This window comes from Alternaria incomplexa (genome assembly GCF_024043165.1).
Source record: "Alternaria incomplexa strain BMP 0042 chromosome Unknown scaffold_10, whole genome shotgun sequence".
NCBI classification, from domain to species: Eukaryota; Fungi; Ascomycota; class Dothideomycetes; order Pleosporales; family Pleosporaceae; genus Alternaria; species Alternaria incomplexa.
The window spans coordinates 1035650-1058244 of record NW_026249859.1 but is presented as its reverse complement, the minus strand read 5'-3'; the positions used below and the strand labels follow the sequence as shown (position 1 = coordinate 1058244).

General features: G+C 53.0%; 8 protein-coding genes across 8 annotated transcripts; 3 read left to right on the top strand and 5 right to left on the bottom strand.

The window, feature by feature from the left end:
* Positions 1-46: 46 nt before the first annotated feature.
* J4E90_007243 (uncharacterized protein) lies at positions 47-670 on the bottom strand (the record flags this gene model as incomplete). The annotated part of the gene is made up of 2 exons (XM_051436783.1): positions 47-501; positions 550-670. 2 exons carry the CDS (start codon positions 668-670, stop codon positions 47-49), a joined length of 576 nt encoding a protein of 191 aa, XP_051289529.1.
* Positions 671-762: 92 nt separating this feature from the next.
* On the bottom strand, positions 763-2942 carry J4E90_007242 (uncharacterized protein; the record flags this gene model as incomplete). Its single annotated transcript, XM_051436782.1, has 5 exons — positions 763-859; positions 918-1704; positions 1753-2026; positions 2074-2616; positions 2670-2942. 5 exons carry the CDS (start codon positions 2940-2942, stop codon positions 763-765), a joined length of 1974 nt encoding a protein of 657 aa, XP_051289528.1.
* Positions 2943-4524: 1582 nt separating this feature from the next.
* Positions 4525-5586, bottom strand: J4E90_007241 (uncharacterized protein; the record flags this gene model as incomplete). Its single annotated transcript, XM_051436781.1, has 8 exons — positions 4525-4537; positions 4587-4853; positions 4902-4975; positions 5023-5168; positions 5217-5245; positions 5295-5333; positions 5388-5413; positions 5461-5586. 8 exons carry the CDS (start codon positions 5584-5586, stop codon positions 4525-4527), a joined length of 720 nt encoding a protein of 239 aa, XP_051289527.1.
* A 349-nt stretch (positions 5587-5935) lies between these two features.
* GUF1 (Translation factor guf1 mitochondrial) lies at positions 5936-7918 on the top strand (the record flags this gene model as incomplete). Its single annotated transcript, XM_051436780.1, has 1 exon — positions 5936-7918. The coding sequence occupies one exon, from the start codon at positions 5936-5938 to the stop codon at positions 7916-7918; it is 1983 nt and encodes a 660-aa protein (XP_051289526.1).
* A 1126-nt stretch (positions 7919-9044) lies between these two features.
* Positions 9045-11778, top strand: J4E90_007239 (uncharacterized protein; the record flags this gene model as incomplete). Its single annotated transcript, XM_051436779.1, has 5 exons — positions 9045-9118; positions 9177-9295; positions 9377-9565; positions 9630-10518; positions 10572-11778. 5 exons carry the CDS (start codon positions 9045-9047, stop codon positions 11776-11778), a joined length of 2478 nt encoding a protein of 825 aa, XP_051289525.1.
* Positions 11779-15298: 3520 nt separating this feature from the next.
* On the bottom strand, positions 15299-16309 carry J4E90_007238 (uncharacterized protein; the record flags this gene model as incomplete). Its single annotated transcript, XM_051436778.1, has 4 exons — positions 15299-15411; positions 15466-15592; positions 15630-16109; positions 16163-16309. The coding sequence occupies 4 exons, from the start codon at positions 16307-16309 to the stop codon at positions 15299-15301; spliced, it is 867 nt and encodes a 288-aa protein (XP_051289524.1).
* Positions 16310-17709: 1400 nt separating this feature from the next.
* On the bottom strand, positions 17710-18728 carry J4E90_007237 (uncharacterized protein; the record flags this gene model as incomplete). Its single annotated transcript, XM_051436777.1, has 3 exons — positions 17710-17953; positions 18005-18388; positions 18436-18728. The coding sequence occupies 3 exons, from the start codon at positions 18726-18728 to the stop codon at positions 17710-17712; spliced, it is 921 nt and encodes a 306-aa protein (XP_051289523.1).
* Positions 18729-20090: 1362 nt separating this feature from the next.
* J4E90_007236 (uncharacterized protein) lies at positions 20091-21614 on the top strand (the record flags this gene model as incomplete). Its single annotated transcript, XM_051436776.1, has 1 exon — positions 20091-21614. The coding sequence occupies one exon, from the start codon at positions 20091-20093 to the stop codon at positions 21612-21614; it is 1524 nt and encodes a 507-aa protein (XP_051289522.1).
* Positions 21615-22595: the final 981 nt, after the last annotated feature.

Below are 22595 nucleotides of genomic sequence, written 5' to 3'. Positions count from 1 at the left end.
TCAATTCTTCCTCCTCAACCCAGAACGTGGACAGAACCAATGGCCCTTACCAAGTAAAAGTCATCAACTGGGGGTTGAGTACAATTGGCAACAAAAAGTGGAAGACAACCACGGTGCCCATAGGCCAAACGGCAATGAGCTCCTTGATCCTCCAGTCCTCTTGCAGACCAAAAGCCATTGTAATCATAATCGCAGTCATACCAATGCAGAACATGAAGCTCCACTTGAACTTCCTCAGCACCCTGCTGATGGCGACGAAGAAACTGACTTGTTCGGTTTCCTTGGAAGTGGAACCCCACTCGAGAGGCCAGCTGACGAAATGCGCGAGGAGAGCTTGCGAGACATGTAGAGAGATGCCGCCGAGGAAGATGCTGAGGAGAGGGATCCATTTGATGTTCGTCCAGAGGCCGCCGAAAAAGGAACCCTCGCCGATGCGGTAGCGGAGGACGGCGAGAGCGATGTTACCGAGGACACTGAAGACGATGATGATGGCGAAGTAGACTGATGAGTGTTAGTGATGCGCAAGAAGAACAATAACGTAATGCTTACCGCGGAAGGAGTTGATGTAATAATGGTCTAGCCATCCGTTGAAGAAACCGATCAAGAAGTAATTGAGCATGGTGAGAGCCCACGAGCAGCCGAGAGCGTAGTAGGTACCGATGTAAGCCATGATGGTGACTTTAGATGCGAGAGGCATGTTGGAACTGATATCATCGAGTTAGTTGACGGACAAATAAGACGACACGATCTTCGAAGATCTACTTACAAGATAAAAGTGCGGAAGAGCTTGGTGAAAGGACCTCGGGTGAACCAGTAGATCAAAGGGTTGAAGATGAGCTCGTTGCAGCCATATGCATACCTAGAGAATGTGAGTTAGCAGTCGTAAGAGAGAAAGACGTTGACAAGGGCAAGCATACTTCTCCCAACGGGCAAGCTCATCATATACGGTAAGCGATACACCCTCCTTGAAGCCTTCACCCTGGTATGAGGCCAATCGAATGATGTAACCAGCACTCTGCAGCCGCAGACTCATATCGAAATCCTCAGACACCGTCTCCTCGGACCAAAATTTGTCGAACGTCTGGTCTCCTTCTGTGACCTCGTAAGCCACCTTCTGAAGTGCCTCCCATCTCAGGATAGCGTTGTGGCCGACGAAAGGCGCGACGTCTCCACCAGCGACAGCAAATCGGATCATGGTGTAGATCATGTTGGTGAAGAAGGTGATGCCGTTTTCGAAGAAGCTGTTGGTGACGTTCATGACCCCGGAAGAATACTGTAGGATGGCCACTTCCTGCCCCTGCTCCATCTCGCTGACGGCCTCGAGCAGGCAGTCCTTAGGCACACGGGTGTCGGAATCGACGAGGAGAATGTGATCGCCAATGCGGATGTTACCATCAACCCAAGCCCTGCCCTCGTGTTCAGCCCTGACGGATTCCAAGACTTCCCTGTAGAGGTCAGTCTCATCCAACTGGCTCCAGTTCTCTCCACGTTCTTGTTGTGCCATGACCTCTTCAACCCTGCAACTGATTCTTAGGGCGTAGTTCATGTTGGATGCCTTCTTGAACTTTCCGGGGCGGATAAAGACAAACGGATCCGGCCCGTGCTCGCCCTTGGGATCATGCCTTGGGCGCGCTACCCAGCCAATGCCATGCTCGTCGTAAAATTCTTGGCGCTCCCTGGATTCCTCGGCTCCGAGAACCTGCACTAGGAAATGTCAGCGGGGCTTACATTATGCACTGGGGCAGCACTTACTTCCGTCGTCGTTGACGAAGATGTTGGCACTTCCTCCCTGAAGCTCGTAGGTAGAAATGGCTTGCTTGAGCGACCGAATGGTGGGCTCAATGACACTGCGTAAACCCTCCTTGTAAACGGGCATCTGGATGGTTACATGTGGAAGCGGCCCGCCAAAGCTATCACAATGGAGGCGCCTGGGGGCTTTGCCGGAGTAGTAGCGGCTGTTCTCTTTCATCTGATCGGTGGGGCCAATGATTTGGGCAAAGTTACCAACCAGAGCTTGGAAGAAGAACTAGTATAGTCAGAAGCGAAATCATAGAGTGCAGAAAAATGGCTTACCAATGATAGCCAGACTTGCGCGGGCAGGCAAATGAGGAAGAGCAGACGAAGCCAGTGCTTTGGGGCTTGGAACTCTTCGATTGCGATCTGCCTGTACCCGGATCCGATCGCTACCGTCAGGAGAAGAATGGACATTCCGCAGTAGGCAGCTTGCCACATCTTCATGTCTCGGGCCTCCTCACCATTGGCTTCTCTAGAATCGCGCGAGTCGTCGTAATCTTCCATGTCGTTTGCGGGGTTCTTCCCTGACTTCTCCAACTCCAAGTCGTGCGCATCATAGCCGTATTCAGCTCCACACATCATCCTCATCATACAATTGATGATGAACTCAGCGCGTTCGAGCGTCAACTTTGGGTCATCCTGCCACACTACCAGCATGCCTCGTGAGGCGATGAAAGCAGCGGACTGACCCCTCTGACAGTGTGGCAAAGCTTCAAAATCGGGAACGATTTGCAAGCGAAGGCCGCTCTGGATTTGCACATACTGGGTATTGGTACGCTCAAGAATGTACTGGATGGCCCTGGTGTTGACGGTCATAGCGCACTGCAAAGTATTAGTGACAATGCCGTGCGGGTGTTTGGCGTTGTTAGACTTACTCGGACGTTCAACTCGGTAACAGCTTCAATGAGACCTGTACCGTCGGTACGAAGCGCATCGGGGGCGCAGGAATAGCGTCCCCTTGACTTCTTCATGAAGACACCTTCGCCAGCTGATCCAAAGGTCCATACCCGCTCCTCCTGCTTGGTGTGGAGCCAGTTGGCCAGGAGCTCAGCCTTGACGTCGACAAGAGCATCTGTGCGTACGGTACTGTCGCTGCCGTGGATGCTGGGAGCCCCGCCGGAATGAGAGCTAGCTGGGCCAAGCTGCATAGGTGTGAAGCTAGCCGGTGACTCGTCGCCAGCTCGGGGTGTTGGCGCCAGAGGATTTTGGGGTGGTAGTTCCTCGCTCCCAGGAGTGTCGTTATGCGGTCGAGAGACAGCGTCCCCTTTTCCGAAAATTCTGGGAAACCTCATTTCTGCGTCTTCTCATATGAAGCCAGGGTGTAGAAGGTTTGTGCGATGTGCGTCTGAACGACGAAGAATAAAGGTGCACACGGATGGTAGGTAACGACTGAGAAGAGGGTAACACCAAGCGGGCAGCGAGGTGAAGAGATACTCAGCCTGATATTCAAAAAGTGCACAATTCTTCTAAGCAGTGTACGTGCGGTGGGAGAAGTACCCACACTGCTATAAGCGACTACCAGCAGCCACAACTGCACGGGTTCAGTATGAAAACCGTGTAGTGTGGCGATAGGCAACTGGTACTGGTGCGCCTAACCTGTATTGAAGTTGTCTTGGGAGAGCCATGCAGGATAAGGTGGACTTGGAGCTTCATGGTGCCACGGAACCCCAGATAAAAGTAGTCTTGTTGGGTCGTGGTGGAAATCGCGTCTGTGCTCTGTTACATGACCGCTACCGAGTGCTCTTTCTTGCCTCCACAACCAGTAGATACAACACTCGGACATGTAACGAGGTTACTTATGGAGATAAGATGCGCTATTATCAGTGACATTGGGACCGTACCAACTTGAGAGTGTTTGTAGCTTTGGGGGTTTTCTAGCCAATGGCTCGGCAGTGTGTACAAGTGCCAGATACCCCTAAGCCCTGTGAATATGTCGGAGCTGCCTTGTAGATCGTTTAGGAAAGACGCGACAGCGTTTCTGTGCGTGTGAGATGACGCGATGCTGAACATGGCTTGTTGGTAACGATACGCGATCGAGAGGTCCGCGCATCCAAAAGAAAATCCCCATCTTCTTACATGAAATATGGTCTTGGGAGACCAGGCGTCCTCTGTGTTGCCACTGAGGTGGGGCGCCTATAGCTCAACAGCGGGCCTATTTTGCGCGCTTTAGGCCACGCGCATCGAGAAAACCGTGAAGCCCGTCATTGCTACGCAACAATCGTATCTTATTACCAAGATTACCGCAGACCTAGACGATTAGACAAAGTGAGGTTGGAAAGATCAACAGTTCTTTAGCGAGGACCCACGCGTGACGAATCCGCGTCGCTGCGTTCGCATTGCCAACGATGTCGCACCACCGATACAAGCATGGACCGAAAGAGAACGAAAAGAGATTGTGTACGAGCCTGTAAAGCCATGGCGACCACAAGATCACCGCCCCGCTGCAAAGATTGCGACGGGCCCAGCAGCGCCAGAAGAGCTCTGGTCTTTGGCCCAGGCACGTGACCCTTATCGGATACGTTTACTGCTGGAGAAAACGGAGGACAGTTGCATGATTTTCATTGATGTGTGAACTCCGTCGCGTAGAAGACTTTGGGAAATGCCGCAAGTTTAGTCATCGAATACTGGAATATGGTACGACCCACGTACTCCATGCGCCTGGGCGAAAAGTCGACAAGATGAGAATTTGGAAGGAAAATGGGAAGTTTAGGATCTCAAACACGGCGGAGTTTAGTCGGCAAGTCTAGAGAATTAGTATATCGCTTCCACAAGCAGTCCATGAAGTCACTCACCTGTAGCTCACTAGAGTGTCGACACGATGGTTGCTTGTGCTGAAGCTGCGCAGCTGCACCTTCTCCCCATTCTTGATCTCCTTGGCGTCACTGTCACCCCACTCGAGAGGCACTTCAGAGTCCGCGTCGGCATAGACAAGAACATTGAAGGTACAGTTTCCGTCCAGCATGGGTAGGAAAGTCACGGAGGCGGTGATCTGCCTAAAGACAGACTGGATCTCGGCCTGGATTTCAGCTTCGGTCTTGTCTTCTGATGCCTCGCTGGCACTGAGAGTTGTCAGCATGTGATCAAACTGGCTGGCCTTTCTCGCTCACTCTGGAACGGAGTTCTCTTGGTCTGCCGTCTTCTTGGAAGATTTCGCCTTGGCGCTCTTTCCGTAGATTTGAACCTAGACGATGTCAGATACTAGGGTTTGGTATAGTTTATGTGACCTACGTCGAATTGCCAGCGTTCAACATGCTCTCCAGTTTCTTTGCTCGTGATGACGATAACAAGCTTTGAGATCTTGCCCCCGTACATCCACTCCTTCAGCTGGCCCATGATCTTCTTGATGTAGGCCTTGACCTGGTCATCGGCCGTCACTAGAAACGTTAGGATGCAGCTGATGGTAGCGCTAGCAGGCTACGTACCCATCATAGTCAGACCATATTTCTTCACGCTGCATCTTGTTAATGGCTAGTTGGGGTCGAGGTGTAGTACAGGCTTACGCGGTGAAGTCCTCGGCGGGGTACACGCCTCTTTGGAACCTGAGCAGAGTAAGTCACCTAGGTCATAGGCTACAATGCGCTCATCACGCTTACAGGATGGTGTTCACGGAATACTCGAACTAATCGGGGTAAGCGTGGGATGCGTTGCTTGGCCTGGCCGACTTACAAACTCATTAACGAGTTTCGAAGAGCCCTTGAGCGCAAGCTTGTGCACCTTGGAGGAATCGCTCTTTGAAGACTTCGATTCGCCCTTTGAAGATTTGGACTTGGAAGAGGTCTTGGGTTGAGACATTGCGGTGATAGCGCGTCGTGAAGGTTGGCGGTGTGTTGTTTACGGGGTTTGTTGATAGGGTAACTGCGACCAGCGTGACCCGGCGGAACAGGAAGCAACGAGACAGCGCAGCAAGGCTGTTCAAAGAGGGCGCAATCGACGACCGAGTGTCTCCGAAGATCAGAGTTAGGCCTAGTATGCTTGCGGGGTACTGGAGATGTCCACGGGTCGGATGGGAGGTCTGGTAGTGGGTCGGGGTGCAGATGCAGGAACCGCCTGCCGCCGATAAGATAAGATCGATCAAAAAAGTCGACGACACCACCGCCCGAGCGACGAGTAGCCAGACACGGATCCGACCTCATGCCCACTCATGCGATCATGCGTGCGAACTGCGAGCAGCCTTCTGCACGGCTGGCGGACGCCCTCGGCCCGCTGCAATGGCTTCCCGCGTACCTCTCGCCTGCTTGAGCGCCTGCCGCCCCTCGCCAGAAACTATGCGCAGGCCTTCCGCCCCCAGTCAGAGCTCGAGAAGCGCATCGCCGACATTCCCATCGACCGCTACCGCAATTTCTGCATCGTCGCCCACGTCGACCATGGCAAGTCGACCCTCTCGGACCGCCTGCTGGAGATCACGGGCACCATCCAGCCCGGCGGCCAGAAGCAGTTCCTCGACAAGCTCGACGTGGAGAGGGAGCGCGGCATCACCGTCAAGGCACAGACATGCAGTATGATATACAACTACGAGGGACAGGACTACCTGCTGCATCTGGTGGACACACCCGGCCACGTCGACTTCCGAGCCGAGGTGTCGCGGAGTTATGCCAGCTGTGGAGGGGCCCTGCTGCTCGTGGACGCCAGCCAGGGCGTGCAGGCGCAGACAGTCGCCAACTTCTACCTCGCCTTCGCCCAAGGCCTTACGCTGGTCCCCGTGCTGAATAAGGTCGACCTCCCCCACGCCGACTCGCCGCGGGTGCTTGAGCAGATGCACGAAACCTTCGAGCTCGACCCCAAAGACGCCGTACTCGTCTCAGCCAAGACCGGCCTCAACGTCGCTGCCCTCCTTCCTACCGTCGTCGACAAGATACCCGCCCCAGTCGGCGATCTGAAGAAGCCTCTCCGCATGCTCCTCGTCGATTCGTGGTACGATGTATACAAGGGCGTTATCCTGCTGGTGCGCATATTCGACGGGCAGGTGCGGCCTGGGGACACTATACGCTCCTTCGCAACTAAGCTGAAGTACATAGTGGGCGAGGTCGGCATCATGTACCCCGACCAGACGCCGCAGACGGTGCTCAAGGCTGGGCAGGTGGGCTACATCTACTTCAACCCTGGCATGAAGCGCTCGCAAGAGGCCAAAGTCGGCGACACCTACACCACCATCGGATCTGAGAAGCTGGTAGAGCCATATCCAGGCTTTGAAGAGCCGAAGAGCATGGTCTTCGTCTCCGCCTTCCCCACAGACCAGGACCTCCACGAGCATCTCGAAGACAGCATCCAGCAGATCATCCTCAACGACCGCAGCGTTACATTGCAGAAGGAATCGTCCGATGCTTTGGGGGCTGGCTGGCGCTTGGGCTTCTTGGGCACACTGCATTGCTCCGTCTTCGAGGACCGCTTGCGTCAGGAACACGGTGCCAACATCATCATTACACCGCCTTCAGTACCCTTCAAAGTCATCTGGAAAGACGGCACCGAGTCCATCATCACCAACCCCAATGAGTTCCCAGATCAAGACCAAGCACACTTCAGAGTGCAGGAAGTCCATGAGCCGTACGTGTCTGCGACCATCACAATGCCGGATGAATACCTTGGTGAGGTCATCAAGCTTTGCGAGGCCAATCGTGGCGAGCAGAAAGAGCTTACTTTCTTTACTGCCACCCAAGTCATCCTGAAGTACGATATTCCCCTGTCGCATCTTGTAGACGACTTCTTCGGCAAACTCAAAGGCTCCACCAAAGGTTACGCCTCTCTTGACTACGAAGACGCAGGCTTCCGCAGGTCGTCCATCATCAAGCTCAACCTACTTGTCAACGGCTCCCCAGTCGATGCCGTGTCGCGAGTGCTGCACACATCGCAAGTCGATAGAGTGGGCCGCATATGGGTCGAAAAGTTCAAGGAGCATGTCGAGCGACAAATGTTTGAGGTCATCATACAGGCTGCAGCCGGCAGGAGAATCGTGGCGCGAGCTACCATCAAGCCGTACCGCAAGGATGTCCTTGCCAAGCTCCATGCTAGTGATCTCAGCAGACGGCGCAAGCTCCTCGAGAAGCAGAAGGAGGGCAGGAAGAAGCTGAGGTCGGTAGGAAGTGTCGTTATCGAGCAGGAAGCGTTCCAGAAGTTCTTGGCCAAATAGAAAAATCAATACTCTTATCCGCTCTTCGTCGCGTACCCCAGCGCTAAACTCCCGGGTGCGAACACATGGCAGAACTCGCCGTTGGCCAAGCCCGTCCGCTCGTTCGTTAGGACGGCATGTCCGATTATTCTCGACCATGTGCATAAGTCGCGATAGTCTAACACCAGACATGCATCGCCATTCAGCGCCATGACATTGGGCCTCCAACAGGCCCTGATTCTCCCTCCCGTCCCCCTATCAGCCTTGGAAGCGTTGATTCGCTGGTCATCCCATCCGATATCACCCAACAATAGCACCAATGCAACGGTTCGTCGCGCTCAGCCGTTTCGGCTAACAAGGAGTCATCTCGATGCCGAACAACTGGTGGTCTGCGAAGTCCGTGCAGTGTCTCAACGTGCTCGATCTTTCACCTGATCGGCGCTAACAGGTCGATGACATCAGCCAGTCATCGAGATCGCGCGTGTCGGCCTTTTCCAAGAACCACTCGGCTTGCGTTACAGCTCGCGTACCTGACAGCAACGATCTCTAGTGCGGCTTGAATCTGTGGCTAAGCCGTCTCCAGCCTGGTGTCGCGATACTCGACCGTGGGTTGCATAATGCTTCGGACGGTACGCTTGGGGAAGTGCGCCGACATGGCGTTTGCCCGAGGGCCAACTTTCCTACGTGTCGAAACCGAAAGTGACATTGGGGGGGCGTCAACAGCCTTTATTCAAGCACAATTAAACCTACGAAGCGAGCCTTCTCCAGATTCAGCTGATTCTGGGATATTTACACTTCGAGTGACAGGTCGTGGGCTGTATCTTGATGTCTAGCGGCATGTAGCGCATCTTGACAACGCTCGCTAATCTCTGCAGAGCCTAGCCGACCATGTTGACATCAAGGATGCCATGGACCTCCGAACGGCACGCTTGCGACGATCCTGCGGGCATGACGTTAGGCTGATGGCCAGACCAGGACGCCTGGACGGGCGGGCAACATGGGCAAATCTCAAATCTAAGAGACGTGCCGCTGCGGGCTGCAATACCTGCGTTGGTATGAGTTTGGGTTGTTCCTCGCACTTGACAGCCCGCAGGACGGTCTTTTCATTCCTCTGCTTCCCTGCGTGACTTGTCGAGGCTTCATCAAGATGGCGAGATTCTTGGGCCTCAGAGGTCGCAGTCTCGCGAGCGCCATTAGCATCACGTGTGGGCTTTGCTTTTTGTGAGTTACCCCATCCGTGTGTGTCGCGTAGATTATTTCAAGGACTAATCGGTCAAAGATGTTTCGGCTATGCCCAGGGTGTTATGGGCGGTCTCTTGACTGTCCAGCAGTTCTTGGACAGGTTCCCTCAGGTTGACATTGTCAACCAGAGTTCGTTCCACAATGCGTGGGTCACAGGTACGTCGAACCAAGTCTTATGGGCGCATCAAGGCCTCAGATTGGTACTGGAGTATGCAGGGTCTTGACTGACATCAATAGGTCTTACGGTCGGAACATGGCATCTGGGCTGTATCGTCTCAGCCATCGCGACAATCTTCGTTGGTGACCTGCTTGGGCGCCGACGCACACTCATCCTCGGTCTTACCTTTTGGGTGATTGGCGAAATCATTCAGACGTCTTCCTACAGCTTTCCGCAGTTCATCGTCGGTCGCGCGATCGCTGGTTTCGGTAAGCTCTTTTTTAACATCTTGTAGGACGAACTCCGGACACGAAAACTGACGCGGCAATATAGGCAATGGCTTCACCACCTCTACCGCCCCTGCATACCAGGCAGAATGCGTCAAGTCGCATCGCAAAGGAACCATTCTCATGATCAGCGCAGGAGCGTTTGTCTCCGCCGGTATCGCGCTCTCGTACTGGTTCGTCTTCGGCTTCGCATACCTCACTAGTTCGTCGGCATCGTGGCGCGTCCCTATCGCTCTACAGATTATGTTCGCGCTCCCCGCCATCGCAATGCTCTTTGTGCTTCCCGAATCGCCGCGATGGCTCATCCTTACTGGACGCGAACAAGAGGCGCTCACTGTGCTTGCGGCTCTGAACGACGACGAGCCTGACAGCTTCGAGACGAAAGACGAGTTCTTACAGATCAAGGATGCGATCCTGATCATGGCACAAGGATCGAGCGCAGGCTTATTCTCCAACAAGGAGCGCAGAGGTTTCCATCGTGTTGTGTTGGCATACTTCGTGCAAGTCTTCCAACAGGGCACTGGTATCAACCTGGTCTTGCAGTATCTCTCATGGATCTTCTTGACACGCATGTCCTTCGAAGGATGGCTAGCCCGTCTCCTGGCATCCTGCTCAGCGACGGTCTACTTCCTCGCTTCGTTCATCGTCGTTGTCGGTATTGATCGCTTCTGGGGTCGTCGCTCACTGATGATGTTTGGTGCTTCGGGCATGTCAGTGTGCATGATACTCATTACTATCCTACAGTACCTGTGGTCCGAGCGCAATATGCAGGCTGGAAGGATCGCCAGCACTGTGTTTCTGTTCATCTTCTCCGTCTTCTTCGCTATTGGATGGCAGGGTATGGCTTGGTTGTACCAGGTCGAAATCGTGCCACTTCGGATTCGTGGGCCTGCTAACGGTCTTTCGACGAGTGCCAACTGGTTGCTCAACTTTGTGTAAGCCACAATCCGGGTCCATCGCATTAGCTGCGCGACTAACATTGAAACAGTATCGTCTTTATCACCCCGATCGCATTCCAGCGCATTTCCTATCGTACATGGATTATCTTCGCCGTCACAAACTTCGCCATCATCCCCTTGGTCTACTTCTTCTACCCTGAGACCGCCTTCCGCTCGCTCGAGGAGGTCGATGTCATCTTCCAGCTTGCGCACGATGCGCCCGGCAACCCTTGGCTCACCGCCGTTGGCTTCTCTCAAAGCGAGCCTCTCTGGTTCGGAAAGAAGGACCCGGAGAAGCGACTCAACTTCAACTATGGAAACAGCTCGTGGCACAAGAGACTCGTCGAAAGCGTACTCAGTCGTGATAGTGGCAGCGGAAGCAACACGAACAGCGGCAACACCGAGAAGCGACCCTGGAGTAACGGCGAAAGTCCAGACTCTGGTGAGACAGCGGCAGCTACCATCCCTCGTGGACGAAAGAGATCAGAAGAGTCGCCCGTGGACCCTCGACTGCACCTTTCTCCACCATCAAGCCCAACAACGACCATGACGACGACCATCACCAGCACAAATCGCCCACGACGCAAGCTCCAGAAGCGCAACAGCAGCGCCAGCAGCTTAGCGAGTCACGCGAGCCGGTCCCAACCACCACCACCCGTCTTTGGTCTCTACAACCGATCTGCGGAGACGCATCAACCAACCATGCCACACCACCGCCACACACGCAGCACCTCAACAGATTCCCTCCATTCCGTACGCCCAGAATGGTGGACAGAAGATCTTGCACCCGCACCCGTCTCCACACGCAGCAGATCCTCAAGCAGACCAGGTAGTGCAATAGAGGCAGTGGAGACCCGCGGCCGCCCAGCATCCCGTGTCTCCACAAGAAGCGTATCGAACAATGCGCTTAACCGCTTCGTGAACCCTGATCTACTCGCCCAACAGCAGCAACAACGACAGCAACCTCAGAGAGCTGCATCTCATTCATCGCTTCATCAACAATTTGCCGACCATGGCTTTGAACCCGTTGTTGGTAGGGATAGCGTCGACTACCCCGGTATGCTCGGCGGCGAAGAGCACGGCAGAGGAAGAAGCGGTGTTGTGAGGACGGAGAGCGAGAGGGAGACGTACCTCCCTGATGGTGTGTATGAGGTTGTTGAGGGTAGAGTGAGGCAGCTTAGTGCTGGACCTGTCAGGCCGGATAGCGTGGGAAGTTCGCGGAGGTATTCGGCCCGAGACGCTGGGTATGCACGATAAGAGATGATCTGCTAACCTGCTACTATAATCTCGGTTTGTCTCGTGGCGCAAGTAAACACCACTAATTTCTTTTGTAAACTTCGGCTTCTAGCTATTGAAACACGCCTTGTAATACATACATAACAACCTTATCGTGTAATCATAAATGGCAACTTGTAATATCCACAAACACTTGCAGAGTGCATCATCTTGGTGGGAAGGTGTGGATTTCATTTACTTCGTTAAGTTTGTGTACTCGTAATTTCTTCATCAACAGGAGGTCTTTGACCTTGGTTCAAGATAAAGATGGCTTGAAGAGGTTTGAACGAGTGTGGTGAAAAGTCAGTTGGGGGAAAGGGTAAGTATGCCAGGATACCTGATGTTTGCAAGAATTCTTCGTCATCGGTGCCAAGAAGATGAGCGTGCGGGTTTTGCGACTGAGCGGTTTCTACGGACAGATGGTGCTCGTGTGGTCGAAGACCAGTCATGCTTACACAGTCTGGACCTTCATCCGAAGCGCATTTCGATAGCGTAGGCACTGGTCGCAGTTCTTCTGTACGAAGCCTTGAGCACTGCATGTCGTGCAGTCGGGTCCGCGATGACTATCTTCGACTGTCATTATGCCTCTCGATTGAGAGTGCATGCATAGACTGTACCCTTGGGGGCGCCCTTTACATAGGGGACAGGTGGACGTAATCACGGCTTGAGGATGGTCTGAAAAGCACGACGGCGGGCTCAGACTAGCCGTTGAGATCTGATTTGGGCTGTATGGCATTGTAGTTGACATCGTGGAATGCAACGAATGTTCAAATATTTTGCGAGAAGTTTTTTGAGGTAGCAATGAGATGCAAAGTTGAGCCAGGAGAGTTTGATGAAGCAGATCGATGCGGCGAGAGGACCATTGAAACGAGGCATCGTGACTTAATGTCTGTTATGTACGGTTGCAATGATATCGTATCTGCTTCGATGCCGTGTCGACAATGTGCATGCTTACTATTCGTCATAGTCTTTGGCGAACATTGCAACAGCCTGTCGCGCTGGCACTCGCGCGACGTTTCAGGAAACTAGATAAGAGAAGCTGCGTGACTATCGTCAAAGCGAATGGTTGTTGGGAGCGTAAGATGCTGTAGTCGTCATTTCTGGGGTTGCACTCACCGGCCTTGGAGGGAGCCCGGTCTATCGTGATCGTGATGAAGAAATGCCAGGGGTCAGCCAGTAGACACGCGTCGGATAGCAGGCTCTTGTTCCGCCAATCATACTCGTGCCTTTGACGCATCTGAGGTGACCATCGCTGCGTTGTAACAATAGCCTCAACTCAAGCTAAGGTTGGACTCAAACCGGTGAATGCAAGTTCAATAATCTGCCGCACCGATCATGTGTCGGCATGTTCTCTCGTCTATGGCGGCGTGTGATTCCTAGATATCGCAATCGACTTGAGCAATGCCTGCATACCAACCTTCCCGGTCCAGCGGTGAGTACGCGGAACAGTCTCCCCCCTGACCCAGCAGGACGTTGACGGACCGGTCCCTGGACACGTAGTGTACGTCTCATATCTTCACGTTCCACGAACGCCCAGGTACTGATCGCATTCCCGATAAGCAGATGAAGCGACACATCCTTAGTGCGGTAGTCGTTCCGTCTACCAGGAAATGCCGCAGACGGCAACCAGAACTACGCTAAGTTTCACCGCTTGTTTTCTTTTGCGATCCAATCAGCACCTGGGTGCTCCGATATATCTTTGAAGACAGCGCCGTTGCGTCAGAAGGTCGCAAGTGTCAACACTGTTCCACAGCTAATGCTGTGGCCGACTCGTTGGGTTGTGGAATACGCATCAGGGAGTCCGCACTAAGTTCGTGAAAACTAGACAACCACGTCTTCCCTCATCGGAAGATGACCGAGTCGTCACAGTCATGAGACTAGTCGGAGGAGAAAGAACCACCCTCTGCTCGACTAGCCATGATGGCTCATATCATCACCGTCAAGAGCTCTGTACAACATAGGAATCGTTCCAATGTCAGGCCATATTTCGCACATGCCACCCGACAAAGCATGTCTCGGGTACGAGGTCCTTGGAACCTTTGTCCTGGTTCTTTGCGCGACGCCGGGTGAACGCAGGGCACAATATGCACGCTTACGCAGTTGAAATCTGGTATGCTTGCAACCGAATCTGGGTGAGCGCATTGAAGACGTGCACATGACATGAAGAATCTTCTTTTGGACCGACACCGACGTAATGATGCCACAACGCGTCGACAGTACTTTTGTAAAACAAGCGCGTATAAGTCACCGCGGTGACTAAGCCTTGCAATGTAGAGGGGGTATCGTAAGTGATGATGATCACACGAAATGTAGACTCGAGCTACTGATCCCTGACCCCCCGTTTATCTCTGGTCCGGCGTCACCGGTCCACGTTACGATGCTGATATCCGCTAGCGAAGAGATCGATGGAGCGACTTGATGAAAAAGAAGAGGAAATGTAACGTTCGCGCCGCGAGAAGCTCTGAGGCGAAGTCAAAACCTGATGCTGCTGTGACCTGCAGCGTGGCGTCAACATGGCCGTGAACGTGGCTGTTGGAGCTCGGGAAAATTTACCGAACTAACGATAGCGCTTCCTAAAGCATCAATGCCGACTTGTAAGCCTCGAACGAACCCTGATGGCACGACTTGATGACAGTGTACAACACAGTGGAGGATACAGCGTTACCACAGCGCACATAAATCGAACACGCGTCGACGGGCCGTATAAAAGCGAGCTGCGAGATTTTTTCCCGACATTTCGACAGTGCAGCAACAACAAAAGCATGTCTCAAACGGAAAGAGGGTTGATAAATCGAGACTGTCGTTGATGTTGTTCAATAGCGGATGCGTGCTGAACCTTCGATAATCGACGTCATAAGGTCACGCCTTCGCGTCAAAGCGAGTAGCACAGGGACCTGTACTTCTGCAGGAAGGACCTCGATTCGAAGTGCCTCTCATGGGTGTCGCGAGGTCGTACGCGGTCCATGCGTTCTTTGTGTCTCGGAGAAGGCAGCTTGATGGTTCCGTTTTCGGACTGCTGATCGATACGACATCATGCGTCAGGCATGGGGCTGGGAAGAAAGCCTCACGAGATGCTTGAGGGGACATAGAGCTGTTGTGGTGATTGAGGCGACGCCCGGAGGCAGGAGGGAAGGAGGTTGGGGCGGAAGCGGGGCCCACATGTTAGGTAAGCATAGTCCACGAGGGGGTCTTAGCTCGCACAGCGTCATGGCCGTTACCGCAGACAGAACTTCTACATCGCAACCGTATTCATATAGTTGGTACCCGTGATATAGGCGATGCTGGAGAACTGCCTCGAAAATCATATGTCGCCATTCCACGATGACCCAGTACCCCTTATAAAGCGCGAAAAACTCCAGCACACCCGACCCGCGATCGATCGCTCACCCTGCTCGCAAACGCACCACTCTGTTCCTGGCTATACGAACAGTTCCTCGTTCTTCACATGCTTCTCGCCCTACTCCGCCTTTCCGTCCGTTGTGTCGGCCTCACGGTTCTCTAGTCACGCGGACCACGGATGACCTTCCGGGCCGAGCTTCGCGTTCAGAAATCCAAGCTTGAGCAGCTTCTGCACGGTGATCTCCTGCTTATGCGCCTCCATCTCGTCTACATCCCCTGGAAATAATCAGCAGTCGTAGATAAAGAGTTGGGATAGAATGAGATACGTACAGTTGACGCTGAGGAATGAGCCCTTGAGGTAGTCGGCCTTTGGCTGCGCAAGGTACAGCGATAAGCCACCCGTCTGGATGCCCTTGTCGTGCGCAAACGGCGTGAGCTGGTCGACGACCATACCGCGCTTTGACTCGGTCGCAGCGACGATTACCAGGGTGCACGGTGAAGACGCGAAGATTAGGCTTCTCAGCGTCCAGGTACTCGGCCAACTTGAGCAGCGCCATCTTGCTGCCCGAGTAGGCGCTCATGCCGGGAACTGTGAAGGACGAGCCGAGCGTGTTCAGCAGGATGAGCGTACCGGACTCAACGGCCTTGAGGTAGTAGTGTGCGAGGATATACGAGCCCTTGACGTTCACCTCGTAGTCGCTGAACCAAACACTAGGTTCGAGGTCGCCGACAGGTCCGCCTACCATACTACCCGCGGCATGGACCACGACGTGGACGGTGCCAAAGGCATCGGTCGCCTTCTTGAACAAGTTCTGGACTTCGGCCTCGTTGGTCAGATCGGCGGTGGCACTGAGGACCTTGGTCTCGGGGCTGAGGGAGGCGATGGCGCTGGCGGGCTCTGCCAACAGATCTTTGTTGCGGCCGACAAGCACGATGCCCTTGGCGCCGGCTATAGCCCAGGCACGAGCCACTTCCTATTCGTTGGCGTCAGCATCCATCTCGCGCGATCGACAACGGACCGTCTTACGCCTCCTAAACCACCTGTGGCGCCCGTGATCAGGATGGTCTTGCCCTTGGCGCTGAGAGTGGAGTTCTTGGGATCGATGGCTGGGTATACATCGCGCTTGAGCGACTTGGTGAGCTGGAACGGGGTCGTGAAGGCGTTGGGGTCCATGGTGAGGATGGGGAGGTTGCGTTCGAGGAACAGCGGCAGAGAAAGTGGTAAGAGAAAAAGGTATTCGGGTGATTGACAAGTGTAAAGCGTAGGGATTTGTACTGTTGTTGTTGCGATCATATGTGCAGCAGCGACCATCTACAGCCTCAAGTACTTGCGGCGTCAGCCTTGCGTAACGCACCGTCAGGCACTGTCGAGCAACGTGCATACTGAATTATCTCAGCAGTGATGCGAGCCAGGGACTGATTTACAAGCAGCAGATGCGAAGCGAAGGCCGACCCCGAATTGTATTTCAAAGCATGACTCGGGTCCCGCGCTAGAACCCCCCCTACTTGACGCGTGATCATTTGCGTTCTAAGTTTGCGAAGCCGCCAGTATGTTTCTGATTGCACGAGCATTTCTTTAGTATACTGACGCGTCGTTAGACTTCATTCGCTCTCCAGTAGCAAATCGCTTTGCGAAGCTTTCAACCATTGCTCTGGGACCGGGTCTAGTCCCATCCACATTCCTTCACGGTCACCATTCCGCCTTCATTTACATGTTGGAACGAGTACCATCGCAAAGCATACATTCTACATGGCCACTGGAAATTTGCTCTTCGCGCGGATAGCTGGCCCGAATTTGAAGAACACAAATGGGATAGGTACCATCACCAGACACAGGAAGCCAAGAAGAGACGTCGCCCAGCCGATCCCGAGAGCATTATACACTGAGTTAGATGTTAGCTTGTTCAGGGCTCCAGATATTGCTATCGGCTGGTTCCACATTTGATGACGTACTCTGCACGGTAAAGAGGGGAAAAACAGCCCCAAGCGTGTACCTGACGATTCCATTCGCTGCTATAGCTGACGCGCCGTTCATCGCACCGTATACATCCGCAAGGTAGAGCGCAGAGGATGTCTAGAAATCAGGCTGTTAGTGATAATGGAACATGAACTTGAGCTTCGCAACTTACGAAGACACAGATATTGCCCCATGCAAAAGGTATAACTCCCACCACAGTCGGAGCCCAATGAACGCCCTTATCAGCACACCAGCCAAACCAGAAGAGACCAATAACCATGCCCCAACTACCAAGCATTGCGCTATATAATCGATGTTCCGGGTCAGCGTTCGGGTTGCCTTTCAAGGTGGCCTGATGATGTTTTTTCAGGTAGATCGTGCGGTCTATGACAATGGTAGTCATACCTCCAACAAACACACCAATACTGATGGGAATAAAGGTGAGTCCAGACTGAGACGGCGTAAAGGAATATGGCGGACGTGAGAAGACATAGGGGAAAGCTGCAAAGAAGAGAAACAGCACCGCAAATGCGAAACCTGTGTAGAGCGAGACGAAGAACACTGCAGGCTGTGCATGTTTAGCTCAAGCACGAACGAAGATGTGCGGGAGCTTGCAATCATACCTCTGTTGAGAGCATGTGAAGGGGCCGAATGAACCTCAGAACGATCTCACGCTTGATGTCTCCATTTTCTTGTTTCTTTTGCACTCCGTTGTCCTTCATTCGCTTCTTTAAGATGATGGGCTTGTAAGTCTCATCCATTGGTATAGATGTGGCATACACAGCCACCGCAAGGAAAAGAATGGACCATTGTGTCCACGGCCAAGTCTTGTACTGCGCCACGAATCCTCCAACCACGGGTCTGCCATCACGTCAACATCTAGTAGAGCAATAGACTCTGGACGATACATACCCAATGGACGGCCCAGCGAAAGGAGCCATCAAGTAGAAACTGGTAGCCAAGGCGCGCTTATGCGGTGGAAACAAATCGGCATTCGTTCCAGCACCAACAGCTAGTGCTGGACTTCCAAACAATCCTGCGAAAAATCGACACACAACCAGGCCTGCGTATGTTTTCGAGAAGCCTGCACCGAGAGTGAACAGCATGAATATGGGGAAGAACACCAGATAGACAGCTTTTCGGCCTTTCCTTTCGCTAAGTGGTGCAGTAACGATTGGACCAAACGCGAGGCCGAGCGTGTAAAGCGTTATGCCGATGAGCGCAGCCGTGCGCGATACGTCGAAGTCACGCATGACGTCTGCGAGCGCAGGTGTATACACCGATGTTCCAAAGGTGCTGCATCGTCAGTACTTCCTAGTGTTACAGGCTATCTTGTGACTCACACAGTGAATCCAAAGAGGGCTGGTATCATCGTATGATAAGCCAACTTCCATGTAGACCAGTTATGCGGGTTCTCAGGGTCGTCCGGACCATCCCAGTCCATAGGGTCGACGGGGCTGGTGAACGATCCATCTTCGCTAGCCGGCCGTTCACTACAGCGTCGTTCATCCTCGAATTTGGCGGGTTGGCATGGAGATTGATGTTCGGGGTCGGACTTCTCTTCGTTGTTTCCAGCAATGACAGTCTCAGTCTCATGGATCAATGTCGCATGTCCATTCTGGCAATCGTGGTTCATGCTAGGAGTATGGCGAGTTAAGTCGGGGTGCTGTGAAAGGCACACGGGATATCCTCCGCTATACTTCACAATGAGAGGATATGTGCTGTATATACCCGGTGCTATTTCCTGTTCCCCGCACGCGTTCAGAGTTACGGCCGAGAGCAAGCGCAGCGCACTATCAAGTCTGCCATATTTAGTTACTCACATCCTCCACGAGACTATCGCTCGAAGAAGAGCTGTGCTGTAAAGGAGTGCGTGATCCTGATTGGCTGATTGTGAGGCGACCCGAGGCTCGGTATTGGGTTTACTGATCACAAATCACACATTAAACGGTGGCTTACTCACGTGACGAGGCGCGTCGAGATCTCGGGAAGGTATAGCATCGCGTAGTACGTGCCTGAGCCTGGTAGCTTCGGGACCGGGGCAACGTTTGCGAAAGCGAAGTGGGATATTTGCGTCTAGAAGAGGGATGGAGAAGAAAACCGCGATAACGTCATCTAGCTTGGCAAAATGCCGATCAGCTTCGACTTCAAACCTCATTCATCCTGAGCTGAGCGTATCTTGGACATCTTCATCACGTTTAGATATTCTTGATCTCGTTTACGGTTTTCTACTGCTGCTTAGTGCAGTATTCTGGCAAGCGCGGTCGCACACAGAACGAAATCCGTTGTTGTGGGAAGGGGCTGGAGAAGCCGCGTTCGCGACAACCTGACCGCGACCGTTATATCAGCTCTTCTTCGCATCGGCTGGGGCTCGACAAAACAAGGAGAGAATGCACCCTAGCGGGCTGTAAGAGACTCGAACAGCTTGCGACACGTTTGCTTCTTCACAAAGGTCGCGATCCAGCTATGAGGACGCCTGTCGTGGCCTTCTTATTGTTCGGATGCAGACTGTCATGCTGTGACATTGCAACTTGATCCAGCATATTAGGACAGAAACTGAGCAGTCATATTAGCCTCACAATGCTAACACGAAATAGCATCGTAGGGGTCATCGCCTGCAAACTCGTCTGCGGTGGTATCGCGTTTCGGTACCACTGAAAACCAGGTCTCCGCACCCACATCGCCGTGGATCATACAGGCCCCCCATCGCGACAACGAGTATACCGAACTGATGCAATCAACAATTCCTACGGACGACAACAATAACTTGGAGCTAATTCTAAAAGTGAAGGGAAGAGTTGTGAACGCACGTGCGTTTCCCCTTCAAGGCATGGTTGAGTGTTCTTCGACACTAGGCTCCCATTCTTAACAGAACGCTCTACCAGATCTTATAACTGTGTCCACCCTGGTGTCAACACATACGCCCACATTCTTTCATATCGCGCAGTGAATTCCTCTAATTATTAGTATCCTCCAGTAACTCCTACATACAGCGAACATGATGGGTTCAAAGCGCAAACACCAAGCCGAGAAGGACTGCGCGCCTTCGCAGTTGCCCAGAAAGCGCAGTCGTCGCGACATTCAGGAGAGACGTGCAGTTTCCCAGAATAAAAGCAATCACGATAGGGGTGCCAGGCGCAGTCGCGGTGATGACAGACAACTTCCATACCCAAAGCGCGGTCATAAGAAGCCTACGAACATGGCTGCAGAGCTTGCGAGCCTTGCCGACTACAACGCACCTCCCGTGAAGCGATCTCGGAGGGATACCGTAGCTCAGCTTACCGATGATGAAATGCCCAAGGCCAGGTCCAGCCGCAACCGCGTTCGTGATTTACGAACTTCAGGGTATGCCGCTCAGTCTGCCAATTTGAGCGAAAAGCTTCGTGTACAGGGTGCGCGCATCACCAAATCAACAACCACAGGCGCCCACCGAAGGAAGACAAGCTTCGAGGAGAAAGTCAGAGCAGAGGCTGATAGGTTGGGTCCTTGGCTTGGTTGGGTATCAGAGGAAGAGACAGACGATGAGAGCGACCAGGAAGCCCAATACGTGCCGCGCTCACATTCTCGTCGATATCCACCAAAGAAGCCAGGTACTCAGAATGCACCCTGGATTGATCTACCGGGTGAAGTCCGCAATTTGATATATCAATACGCCATGACCGACGAAGAGAAGAAGATTTTGAACGTTCGCCACTACCCCGAAGGCGTACCTCGACGCTCTGTTCGCGGCATAGCTTGTCCGACCAACTTTGCGCATTCATATTGGGGCCTCACTCAAACCTGCCGCCAGATTCGGAATGAGTTTACCCCTTGGCTTTTAGAGAAGCATCGAGTCCGTACCGCGCTTGAGACCATCAACGAGTACGTCAACATCTTCCATCGACCAGATAAAGACGGCGAGGTAGCAGGATGGGTGGAGCCCATCTGCTGCGGCGCACCACTCCCTCAACACGGTGTTGATATTCTCTCCTTGTTGAAGCTTCGGGAAACCAGTTCAAGATTTCATCTTCAGCTGACTCCAACAACTATAAGCGAAGCTCTAGACGCCTTGATCATGCCCACCGATCCGGATGACTTCGATGAGCTGAAGATCATGCGGGATATGGCAAGAACGTTTCGCACTTGGTCACAGGATAATGTTATCAGCTTGATAGGCCTGGATGGCATCAACGTCACCTCGGTACCCAAAGGATTGAACACCATCACCAGTACCACTGAAGACGAAGATCATGCGCAACATGAGATCCTGATCAAGTTTATCATGAGACCTGGCCAAACGGAAAAAGCTCCCGATAAATACCGCCTACATTGTCTTAACAAAATCATCTTCGCCTCTGAGCTCTCGAAAAAGACCGGTGTGAAGCTAAAGGCTTGTTTTGACACCGGCGTCGCGATGTGGAAAGTTCGGCGCATTGGGGTTGTCGACACTTGCTGGACAGCAAGAGCTGGTGGCAGCAAAATTTCCCGTCGTTTGATGAAGTACTGTTATTCTCCTGGCTACAAAGGAGAAAGCTTGGACTGAGCTCGAGATAAATCTTGCTATCTATTTATCTGTTACCCTATTATTGGCGTTTCGAGATACCTACAACAAGTTTGTCTCGGCTGTTGAAGAATGAAAACACTTCTGCAACCCTCAACACCCGCTTCGTGCATCATTTAGTGACTACAATGACATCGCTAAGGGACTATGGGTTTCCGTGGAGTATTTGATGTACTGATATGGTATTCGCATGCAACGCACGCGTGCTGCTAGAACAGCCGTCGGTGCCACAGCGCATCATTGACGCGTCCTACACGCGACATCTTATGCATCGAACAACGAGTAGGTGCTGTCGCTTCGGTCCAATTACATTCCGTTATACCATATGTATATATATTTATGCATTACGCCCGCCCATGGTCTTCTTCATCTCGCCATTGTCAACGTATCAAACTCAACCAAGCATGTTCCCCAACCAGCCACCTCAGCCCCCAAGAAACGGCCAAGACCAAGCTCAACAGCCCGGACAACCCGTCTTCCAAGTCATAGTAACACCGACAGGGCAGCGTGTGTTAGTACCTTACCCTCTCCCAGATCAAGTATGTATACCGCAAGAACCAGTGCCAGGACCAGCACCAGCAGCGACGCAAGCCCAGCCGTGGTGGATGCCGCCCATGCCTGTTCATAATGACCACGGCGCACACCCTCAACAGCAGCCTGGACAGCCGTCCCAACCTCAACCGCTTCTCTTGGCACCGCTGCCCAGGCCTACGCAAGATCCGAATAATCCTGCGACCCTGCCAAGTGACTACTTCAAGTATCGCGACGCGGGATGGAGTGATGAGGCGTTGGCGGAGCTGCTGAGGACGCATAGGGAAGCACGAAGAAAAAAGTAAGTACATGGCGCAAACGAGATCAGACGCGATGTACCACAGGTTGGGTCTCGCAATACATGCAGTGGTATATCTAGCGAGTATATTTAGGTAGAGCTTGGGGCTGCTTTGGCAGTTAGAGGCCGCACCG